The following is a 12,240-nucleotide window of genomic DNA, read 5'->3' as shown; positions in this document are numbered from 1 at the left end:
GTAGCACTTGTTGTTTGTCATTTCTCCGATCACAAATGCAGACATGGTTTTATGTTTACGCGGCGCGATGCAACGCAACGCGTAAAAAGACAGTACAAGTCATTATAATCAGTAATTATGTCCCCACTGGATGCAACAAATGCCTCGTTTGTAATGGGTTTTAATGTTTTTGTCTCGTTGCTCCGGCCGGACACGACATCAACAGTATGGTGAGGGGTGTAACATTTCCGTCACAAGCTTGAGGTATTTGGCCAATCACAATGCACTGGATAGCTGGCCAATCACAGCACACCTCACTTTTTCAGACCGATGAGCTTTGTAAAAATCTACACGTTTCAAAAAGGCGGGGCATAGAGGAGAAACAATAATGTACAGTATGTGGAAAATAATGTTTCCACATCTTTTTAGCAACATCATATGACCCCTTTAAAATCTTAAATCTTAAACTGATCACTGTATGTCATCATTTTTCAGCAAAAGTGTGTTTTCCAGTTATTATTATTTGTGGGAAAAAATTATGCTTTAATTCAGCAAGCATTAATTAATTTGATTAAATTTATCAAAAAAGACATTAAAAAAATTTATCTGTTTTGTTATACAGGTGTTGTTTTGGCTGAAAGTCCTGCTTTTGTCACTAATCCAGTCGGGAGCGCTTTTAGTGGCACGCAGCCTGTCGCTACAATGGTGCAGACACACCCCCAGGGGGTGGCTACAGGTGCACCCACACTCATCTCCTCCCCTCGACCTAGCATCCTTCGCAAAAAACCTGTGAATGAGGGGTGAGTCAGCTTTCACGCCACAGCCTTTACTATAGTTTCATAGTGTATGTATTTATAGTATGTTAACTACTGAGGAGCCAAACTATCCATCATATATAAACAATTTAAGTTTAATTAATTAAGTCTCTCATTACTGATATCCTGAGAAGTAATCCAGCCTAGTGTGCTTGCATCTTTAAAAACAAATAAGATGTTGCTAAAATAGTGTAAGACCACTTTTGGGGTGTATTTCTAGGGCAGTGCGTAAAAGTCTGATCCCAGCACAGCCAAGTGAGCATAACGCTGGCCGAATGGATAGTGGGATAAGGCTCTCAGGATCCCCTCGCCCAGTGGGGTAAGCCCTGCCTGAAAATCCTTCCTTATCCTATTCAAAATAGGACAAAAGACAATGTTCCTAAAACAGGGTTCCCACAGTCCTGGATAACTTGTAACTATCAGGGTTAAAGTGTGATTTCCAGGCCTTAAAACCTCAAGGAAGTGAAGTCGGCATTAAATTAAATTCATCCTTTTTTCTTTTTTCTAAGTGCATGTTACAGATCTTATTGTTAATGATTATTCCATGTATATTTTTAATATTTTTCACCTCATATTTTTTAATCAAAATGTCATAACTGGATCTTCCAGTAAAATGACTCACTCTGGTGGTGTGTACAGGACGTCTCTGCTAACATGCATTCGTCTGCCTGCATTTTTGAGTGCAACAGCCCACTCCTCCAAATCCAATGCAGGGTTCCTATGCAGTTTGGAAAAGTATGGAATTTGATTTTAGTAATTTCCATACTTTAGAAAAGTATGGAAAAAAAGAAAGCAGTGTATGGAAAAATATTTGAATTTCCAGACATTTGCCCCCATTTAGTTTTCTATAATAGAAAATTATAAATTTAATGAAAATAAATTTATCACACAAGAAGTGTTTTTTTTTTTTCTTGGCTGCTGTTAAGTGATTCTTTAGTGACTGTCAAATATCACCGAATGAATTCAAGGTGCACTTTTTCATTATGCAAAAATACAGATTATATTGCAGGTGATTTTTCAGGATATTCTTAGCACCATATTACAGAACCTCTAAAAGAGCCTTTGCAAAAATAAAAAATATACGAGAAACCATTAAACTTAGCATATAGGACAATCCACACTGATCCATCTATTAGAGGTACTACCCTAAGGAAAGCAAAATTATGAGCAAGTAGATCTATATTAAAGGGTTAGTTCACCCAAAAATGAAAATTAGCCCATAAATTACTCACCCTCAAGTCATCCTAGGTGTATATGACTTTCTTCTTTCAGACAAATCCAGTTGGAGTTATATGGTCTTTGATCTTTCAAGCTGTTTCATGCCGCTCAGCGGGTGCAGTTAAATAAAATGCGCCCATCCATTAAAAAATAGTGTCTCACACTTTGGGGGTGAACAAAGGCTTTCTGTTGCGAATCGATGCGTTTTTGTAAGAAAAATATCCATATTCAAAACGTAATAATCACTTGAATCTAGCTTGCGCACACTGTTGTACACTGGAAGCAGTTCCGGGGGAATGACGTATGAGGTCGGCTTTGCGCATGCGCCGCTCGGAAGTGACGCACGTGGAAACGCAGCGGAGAGATCAAAACAAAAAAACGGTCACTAATTAGAAGTACAAAACGAGGATTTGTAAAGAAGAATGTCAGAGGATTTCGATATAAGCCCAGAGGAGACTGGTTTTCCTTTGCTAAAGTAAGGAAACTCTGCTTCCTTTGCTCCTGTTAACAAACGTTGGTTTTCACGAGACTCACTGGCGCATGCGCAGCGCTGACCTCAGAGGTCATCTGCCCGGAACTGCTTCCCTTTACAACAGTGAGCGCAAGCTACATTAAAGTTATTATTACGTTTTGAATATGGATATTTTTCTTACAAAAACGCATCGATTCACTACAGAAGGCCGTTGTTCACCCCCAAAGTGTGAGACACTTTTTTTTTTTATGTATGTATGTATGTATGGGCGCATTTTTGCGCAACTTCTTTTGGATGGATGCATGCAACACCCGCTGAGTGGCATTAAACAGCTTGTAAGATCAAAGACAATTTTTAATATAACTCTGACTGGATTCGTCTGAAAGAAGAAAGTCATATACACCTAGGATGACTAATAATGCTGTATGTACCATTTATGTTAAATATGGTCTGAAAATCTAGTGAGAGAAATTTAAGTCTGGAAAAGTATGGAATTATGAAATGGAAAATGTGTAGGAACCCTGCCTATGCAAAATCCAAATTGTAGAAAATGTCCACCCTAACTTTCACTATTTCCACTTCATTGTGTCCAAGTATATGAAAAAGCCATGGAAATTTCTTCCTAGTTATGTTCAGTTCTGCAGTATTTAATCTGCTGGAAATTGGGTGTGATCACTGTAAAATTATTTTTTAAATGATTGCTGGAAAAATCAAATGTGGGAACCCTGTTAACAGTGTTTGCATGCATGTGATCTGATTGTCTAAAACTGGTTTTATGCATGCAGATCTGAATGTGTAATGTGGTTCTTCTTTTTCTGTAATCAGAGTGAAGCCCAAATCTGATGTTCATGTTGCTATGGCGTCCCCAGTCATGGCAACCGTGGAGGCTCTTCCGTGTCACGGAGGTGAGCAGCAGCCGCTGTCCACTCGTGCTCAGCATCATTCACAGGCCATTCCCACCCTTCTGGCTCCACCAGCTCCGACACCTCCCTCTCAGCCCACTGCCATTCTTTCAGCCCTGCCGGCAGCCATGGCTGTCACTCCCCCTGTGCCTGCCTCCATGGCCAATACAGTGGCTTCTCCCACTCAGCCAGCGGCCACCAGCACTGCTGCCCTGAGCTCCACCCTTCCAGAGCTTAAAGTGAAACAGGAAACTGAGCCAATGGATACTTCACAAGCAGGTAGGTGTGTTTGTGAAAACAGGAGTCCACATATTCCTATACAGTCATAACAGCTATAAACACTTGACCTTATGATATTGGTTATTTAACCATGCTCACTGCTTCAAGGATGAAAAACTCTAATTCAAGGATGGATACTCTATTTACTGTATGTCCATCAAACAAAATGACATACCTGATGATTTTGGAATAAATTACTTCAAATGCAGTTTTACATAGTTTATCGTTGTGCAAAAATCAGAGAAAACAAGCTTTTGTATCAGGTTATGGTGAAACCCTAAATGTAAAGGTAAAATATGAGAACATAGTGAAATTATTAAAAACTGATTCACACTGGAGTTTTTAATTTTTTCAAATAAAACCAAATATTCCACATATAAGAGAAGTCAATGAATGCAAAAGTATCTTGGATGAAGCCCATTTGCATTTAGTAAACAGATGTTTACTCCAGCTGTAGATAAATATTTACGGAGGAAATAAACCTGAGAAGCATATTGCATATAAAATTTAGGGGTGCGCCGATCCGATATTCAGGATCGGTATCGCTCCGATACTGGCATTTTCTGCTGGATCGGGGTATCGGTCAGACGAGACGGATCCAAATCCGATATAGTGTGTATACTATTCTGTGGTTTTGTTAAGCCCCATGAAAGGCACAAAAACATTATAAAGCACCATAAAGTTACCGTGCACTATATTTCAAGTGTTCTGAGGCCGTTCCGTAGTATAATGTGAGGTACAGATGAGTATTTAAGTCATTAACTTCAAGTTCACATAAACCCTTCTCTCATCTGCGGCTGTCAGTCATCCTCCATTCAGCATTCAAGCTGCGCGCCGCGTTCAGTTACGACAGTCAAGACGACGAAACTCTCTCAAGGATGATAGAATGTTCCTATTATTATACTTGATCTGTAGATAAACATCAGCGGTTTTGCATAAAATTACTTTATATCTTGCTGGAGTTTATAGCTAATTCTAAATCATGTTACTTTCTACCGGGTGTATGTTAGAGATCACAACACTGGCGTACAGAGCACTATGAATGGTTCTTCACGCGCACAGTAACTGAAATTGAAAACTGTTAAAATCAGTATCTTTGAACTTTTCTATGCTGCGCGCTGTGACCCCTTGTTGCTTCAAGCGCATCATTCTGCACATGGGATGTGCAGGAGTGCTTCGTGCCGCTCTGTATTGGAGCCTTTCATGTGTAAGGAATTTAACTCATTAATTCTTGATAAGGGAATTAATCATTCATTTTATTTCTAGCTCAGGTTTTGAAAGGACTCGTATCTGAAAATTCGAGGTCCACCTGATTAAAACTGATTTCAAATGTGATAGTTTACACTATCAGCTACTCGGCCAGCGAGACGTTAATGTCAGTGTATATTACCAATTATATATATTTTCCCTGGACATGGTCTAATACGTTCTTTGATAATTTGTAAGCTCTTAGAGAGGTAACGTGATCTTTGGCAAAGGTTTTGACTTTAAAGTTATGACACCAGACAATGATTCTTTATAAATGAAACACAAATAGCTTCAACTGAAGTGTTTGAGTTCTTAGATGGTTGATCGGCTGATGGTTCAGCTTGTGAGCACAAGTTAGAGTGCTCTCCACACGGCGACAAGGCCTTGCTCGAGAAAGCAAGTGGCGAAGAGCCTGCGTTCGGGAGAGTAAGCGGCAAAAGCCTTCACTCGAGAGAGTAAATGGCGAGAAGCAATTGAATCTGTGTTGCAGTGAGGTTTTGGCCTGTGGCACAAGTCCGTCCCATGGCGCGCTCTTCCAATCGACTTGATGTAAGGCGGGGCGTGCATACCTTAACACGAAGCTTCACTTTTATCACATGTGGACACCTTCTATAAAAGTCTTGTTAATACTTCTATAAAGTTTCTTAAATGCAAGTATTGTACATACTATTAAAGTTTACTTCATTTCAACATTCTGCATTTGTCGTGCCCATTCGTTCAAGATTAAACTTCACATATTACACACATTTTAATAACCTTATTTCCTAAAAAGGTAATAAACACTGATTAAAGTTGTACCGATTACATGAAACACGTCAAGCATAAATAAGACATACAACATATTATTTGTGAATCTGGTTGACTTGTAAGTTTCGCGTCCCTTTTTTGGAATGCAAAGGGGGGAAAGGGGAGGTGTCCTGAGGTCATGCCCATGTCACGAGTTGTGTGTGTCTGCCATTCTTTTGCTGGACAAGGAGCTCTTAATCTGTCGCTTTCTGTTTATCAGATTTAGCAATTAATGTGCTAAATGGTCATGGGTATCACACATCTGGTCCTTGAAAGCCCGTAAAACAAAGATAGTTTGTATCCTAGTTTGAGTTGGGTTTAAGCACTGTTTTTATTTGAGTCTCTTGAGACGATAAGCTAGATAGTACAGGAACTGCTTCAACACTTCACTAACCCTGCATGAGTTTTACGACCACAGCTGGCTGCATAGGGGCTCCTCAGTTTGTCTCAATGGAATGTGATTGTTTCATGTGTGACTCAATAGTGTAAGTGGTCCGTTTGAAGACCGAGATCCTACACATCCCCCTTTTGCGCGGTGATGTTCCCGGTGCGAACATCGGCGGGCACTGGAACAAGAGGCATAGAGAGAGAGAACAGGCACACACAGAATACAAACAACATCTCCATCACTAACTGAATCCTGGTGCAAGGCTTAGGTAATTTGGGACAGTTGGATCAGGAACACTTGAGATGAGATGGGGGTGCTTTGTTTAGGGTTATCTAGTATTGGGTCGTTTCGATTACTCTAGCTGTCAGAGGTTCGACAATGCAGTATAGGCGTAATCTCAGTTAGGCTTGTTGAGTTCTCAAATTCAGGTTCTTGGTCAGTTTTATCACGTCGGAACATGTGCGGGACGCCGTGCGTGCCCATGTTGAAAGACTCTTGGATGGCGTTCACTCGCATGTGGAGGAGGAAGGCAAGTGCCAGTGTCACAACATATCCTACAATAGTAGAAACGCAAAGCGCTGTGTCAGCGGCAGACCAAGACCGAATGATTGGCGCGCCAGCGGGCGGTAGGCGAGAGATAGCTTCTAGAGTTGCATCAACAGGAGTCAAATCAATAAGTTGCGTTCCTTCCTCTTTCATCCTTTCTTCCAATTCTGGATCGAGGACGAAGGAAGGCTGTTTGAAAAAGGGTGAGATTTCGAGTTCGGCCTGATACTCGTCGTCGGTAAGGTGGTACAATGCTAAATCGTCAGTATGGAGGATCGAACCCTTAGGGACATTGATCCATAAAGTTTGGTTGGGTAGGATAATGTGCGTGGCAGTGTCGTGTCGATCATAGGTGAGGGTAGCTGTACACGCTGGGGTGTCAACTAGCCATTGGTTTCAACGATTTACGACAAAAAAAAATTTTTTTTAATACAGGTCCTAAAACTAGGATTGACTCCTTTCACCAAAGGAGTCAATCCTAGTTTCGGGACCTGTATTTAAATTTTGAGTTAAGGGAGTTCCCTGATGAGGGGACTAGAGGGGAAAGGAAATTGTAGTGAGAGGGAGAAACGAAAAACACAAAGAGAGACACAAAGGAGAAAAAAAACAAAGAGACAAAAGGACACCGAATGAGGTGAGACGGCACACGAGTGTCACATGTGTGGAGTACCTCCTCTCTACTTGAGGTTGGTCCTAGCAGTGCGGCGGAGGAAAGTGTGTATCGTCATCATCTCGAACGGGGGCACTTCGGTAGACCAGTGAGGGGTGGCCCTGACGGCCATCAGTAGCAGAGAAAGCTTATTATCCCAATCCTTTTGGTTGGCAGACACATACTACTTCAACCACGACATAAGTTAGTGTGGTGTAGAGTATGAGATTGTTGGTCTGTGTCAATTGGTTTGATCTTCCCCCCTTTCCTGTCAGTTGGAGCCTTGGTGCCTCTTTTTCTGGTTTCGATGGACCCATCGAAGGACTGGCTCGCTGCGCCCTTGGCTGATTTTGATTCGATAGGCAACAGGTGAGAGCTTGTCCACAACCTCATGGGGTCCTGTCCAGGGAGGTAGGAATTTCTTTGACAGGCGATGGGGAGCGTTCTGCCTTGGTTGGGCGAAGCTGTAGTACCATACTTTTTCTCCAACATTAAGCTCCTGGTGAGAGGCCTTTTGGTCATAGTAGGCTTTTCGACCTTCCACACTTTTTTGGAGTTGTTGTTGCTGGACTGTGGTTCAATACCGTCCCGTCCAATTAGCAGACCGACGTATTTTACTTTGGTTTTGCCCCATTGTCCTTTGTGGAGGGCGATCTTTGCTCCTGCTGTTGTCAGCTGGTTCAGGACGTGATCGATTTCTTTGAGGTGGTCTGTCACATTTGAGCTTTTCAACAGCACATCATCCACGTAAACGAGGTTGCCTCTGGTTCTGGCATCAGGGCATGCTTTGTTTAGGAAGATGTTGAATTCAGCTGGTGAGTTGGCATAGCCAAAGGGACACCGTGTGAAGGTGTATTGTCGATTGGCAAAGGTGAATGCCAGCTTGTGTTGGTCATCAGGGTGGACCGGGATCGTCCAAAATCCAGAGGCGACGTCCATTGTGGAAAGGATCGTTGAGCCTTTGATTTTGGGAATCTCTTGGTCCAACTGGGTCATTGGCCATCGTGACAAGGGTACTTGCTGGTTCAACTTGCGGTAGTCGATAGTGGGTCGCCATTTGCCGTTGGGTTTCATGACTGGCCATATCGGAGCAGAGTATGTGCTGTTACAGGGCCGGATGACCCCCTTTTCCAGCATGGAGTCAACAATTTCTTGCACTGGCTCATATGATGCTATTGGAATCTTGTACTGTCGCACAAATGTGGGTGGTGCATTTGGGCTTGTCGGAATGCGCACACTGTGGATGTTGGTCAGTCCGCAGTCCAGGGAGTCCTTTGCGAAGGAGTCCTTGTACTTGTACAGAACCTCTTTGAGTCCTTGGCGGTCTGCTTCCTTGTGGAGGGCATCCGCCTCACTCAGGATCTGTTGGATTTGTGCGGCGAACCCGGTGTAGGGTTCCTCCATGGTTAAGTCATTTGAGGGGCTCTGGGCCGTGATGGTCACCTGTGCAGGTGATTCTGTTGCGAGCTGTGTTGAGACAGCGTAGACTGCAAGGTGAGTGTCGTCTGTGATTTCTGATCGGCAGACGCTTTCTCTGGACACTGGCAGAATAGAAGTGATGGCAATGGTTCCATTGGGTCTTGTGAACGTTCCTGTGTCATCACATTCATCTGACAGTAGTTGGACTGGTATGTGGCCTATGACCGGTACCGTTAGCTCAAAGTCATGGAACGTCTGGTTAATGAGCCATCCCAGGTGACTGGCTTTGGGAATATTGATATCTTTGGCCATACAGTTGTTGAACAATACGTACACAGCACGAGATGACACTTCAATGAGAGGTGTTGCTTCCAAGGTCAGTCCTAGTCTTAGGCAGGTCCTGGAAGGTTGGAAGAAGCCTAGCTTACTGTTGAGAGTTTGGCCAGGTCGCATGTTGAGGCGGACGCTGACACTCTTGCTGTAGGCAGGTATTGCAGCTTCCTGCTCACTGATCATGGTGCATGCGTCTGGCATTGTTTGACCAGATCGAAGGTTCTTGAGGTTGACTGCAGTGGCCATTTGGTGCGACAGGGGAACCCATATGACGTCGTTCACGATGTCCACACAGGCATTGAACCGGACCATGATGTCTGCTCCAATGCAGATGTCATGAGGTAGGTTGGGGACAACGAGGAAGTAGTGACTTAGGTGTCTGTTGTTCCATCGTATGTCCACAGTGCAGATGATCTTAGAGGTAGCCATGGTTGTCGACCAGGGACTTAGAGGGAAGCGGCTGTGTCTTGAGACGTGTGGGAGGCTCTGCTGTCCTTTATTCAATGTTCTGAATAGCTTCAGGCTGATAGCTGAGTTCACCGACCACAGGGCTAATGCTGCATCGGACACAGATGTGTCGTGGACATTTATGGCAGTCATGATTCGAAGGGGGCCTGAGTCTGAGTCAGGCGCCTGCAATGAGCAGAGGAAAGGGTCCAGGTTCTTGCTGCTTGGAGTTGAACTTGGCCCTGGTCCTGGCTTTGACATTGCATCGTCAGTCAGTGAGTTAGCGATCAATTATGGTCACTAGATAATAAGAGCAATTTATAATTAAATTAGTCAGTAGATATCGTTGCTATGTGGAAGCTGGAACTGTAATTATGTTGTCTTGGGCCTCTGTGGAATTTTTGTGACTCCTCGTGCCTCAACTTGGTTTTGACCAAATCTTAGATTGTCTGATTCGGTCTGATATCCTACACTATGATTGCGTACACAAGGTTATTACGTTCACATTTGGGAGTGTTCCTTTTCAGTGGGAGGAGAAGAGGAGAGAGAGGTAGGATGAAATCGGTATGAAATAGCGAAAGACAACGTTCAGATGTAACTTAATCAAATCACTTTAACACTTCAAACACTGCAACACATTTTGCCTTTGAGACCACAAAATGCTACGTGCTAACCACTAGCCTTCAATGCTAATAGCTTAGCTTGGTTATTTGTTTACAAACAGCTAACAAAATGGTGCTGGCGGACTAAAAGTTACCTCCGGAAAGGGTTTCTTAGAACTTCCGGGTTACGGCTGTTGCTATCGTGATGTACACAGCATGCGCATGTGAGCTTACTAGCTGTGGGTTGTCAGTGAGATGTCAGCGCATCTCGCACTACACAACCAAAAAGCACTATAGATTATTATCTTTTCTTACAGCGCTGAACCATCTCACCTCGTTAGAATGAGGTAAATTAACGTACAGATTTACTGCAATTAATTCAAAGTTATTGATATCTTCGGCGGGTATCAGCACATATTTCTACAGACAAAAACACGCATGGATTTAAGCACAATTTCACTTGATCGAGATTTCACAATATTAAATGTAGACAAAATTAAATGTTTTACTGCAGTTCAATTTTAAACAACAATCTCGAGTTTCACTTTCATTCACATGCTGGTATGCTCTAATAAAATATCCAGTAACACAACAAACTCAGTTTCTCTATCTTTTAATATATTTTTCCGGATAAAAATAGACAAGATTCATAATATTATCTTGGTGTCAATAATTTTCAAGTCAAATCTGCCAGCTTTCTTTTCTCCACCATTAAATGTAAGGAATTTAACTCATTAATTCTTGATAAGGGAATTAATCATTAATTTTATTTCTAGCTCAGGTTTTGAAAGGACTCCTGATTAAAACTGATTTCAAATTTGATAGTTTACACTCTATCAGTTACTCGGCCAGCGAGAAGTTAATGTCAGTGTATATTACCAATTTGACTATATGTATGTTCCCTGGCCACGGGCTAATACGTTCTTTGATCATTTGTAAACTCTTAGAGAGGTAACGTGATCTTTGGCAAAGGTTTTGACTTTAAAGTTATATGACACCAGACAATGATTCTTTATAAATGAAACACAAATTTTATTGGCTATTCTAGATTACATCAAAACTAAGCTAAAATACACACACACACACATATACAGTTCAGAAGTGAGTTAACGGAGCTGCATGAAGTTTCAAATTTCTAACTCGTTTTCACGAGTGGTTTTAAATTCAGCCTGAGAGAATTCGCAGATATTTTCTGATCTTGACTGCTCAATTCACCAGCGTCAGTTCAGCAGATAGAAGATATTGTTTGTACTTGCGTTTTGCTTTGGGTGACAGCTGAAAAGCGGAGTTATTCCTCGTGGCTACTGGAGGGGTTTCCGTTGCTGATTGTCAGTTGATTTGGCGCCGGAATGACATTTGGATGACGTCCTTTTGGGAGATCCCTCGTTGGATTGGTTGGTTGCCGGGTTACGGAAGAGCCTCTGGTTCTTCTGAGAGAGAGTCTGCTTTAGCAAGACTTTGCGTTCTGCAGAGTTACGAAGCTTCAACTGAAGTGTTTGAGTTCTTAGATGGTTGATCGCCTGATGGTTCAGCTTGTGAGCACAAGTTAGAGTGCTCTCCACACGGCGACAAGGCCTTGCTCGAGAAAGAAAGTGGCGAAGAGCCTGCGTTCGGGAGAGCAAGCGGCAAAAGCCTTCACTCGAGAGTAAACGGCGAGAAGCAATTGAATCTGTGTTGCAGTGGGGTTTTGGCCTGTGGCACAAGTCCGTCCCACGGCGCGCTCTTCCAATCGATTTGATGCAAGGCGGGGCGTGCATACCTTAACACGAAGCTTCACTTTTATCACATGTGGACACCATCTATAAAAGTCTTGTTAATACTTCTATAAAGTTTCTTAAATGCAAGTATTGTACATACTATTAAAGTTTACTTCATTTCAACATTCTGCATTTGTCGTGCCCATACGTTCAAGATTAAACTTCACATATTACACACATTTTAATAACCTTATTTCCTAAAAAGGTAATAAACACTGATTAAAGTTGTACCGATTACATGAAACACATCAAGCATATATATAAGACATACAACATATTATTTGTGAATCTGGTTGACTTGTTGTAAGTTTCGCGTCCCTTTTTTGGAATGCAAAGGAGGGAAAGGGGAGGTGTCCTGAGGTCATGCCCATGTCACGAGTTGTGTGTGTCTGCCATTCTT

General features: G+C 42.4%; 1 protein-coding gene across 1 annotated transcript in view; it reads left to right on the top strand.

Moving 5' to 3' along the window:
- Positions 1-12,240, top strand: part of LOC107552246 (histone deacetylase complex subunit SAP130-like) — a 41,707-nt gene that overhangs the window by 18,683 nt on the left and 10,784 nt on the right. The window contains exons 14-16 of the mRNA XM_016234102.1: positions 602-779; positions 1,015-1,113; positions 3,310-3,665. Coding sequence (XP_016089588.1) covers positions 602-779; positions 1,015-1,113; positions 3,310-3,665 — 633 coding nt within the window. The remainder of the gene's footprint in view (positions 1-601; positions 780-1,014; positions 1,114-3,309; positions 3,666-12,240) is intronic.

Source organism: Sinocyclocheilus grahami, unplaced genomic scaffold, assembly GCF_001515645.1.
Source record: "Sinocyclocheilus grahami isolate Dianchi unplaced genomic scaffold, SAMN03320097.WGS_v1.1 scaffold444.1, whole genome shotgun sequence".
NCBI classification, from domain to species: domain Eukaryota; kingdom Metazoa; phylum Chordata; class Actinopteri; order Cypriniformes; family Cyprinidae; genus Sinocyclocheilus; species Sinocyclocheilus grahami.
The sequence above is the reverse complement of the archived record's forward strand: the minus strand, read 5'-3'. Positions and strand labels throughout refer to the sequence as shown.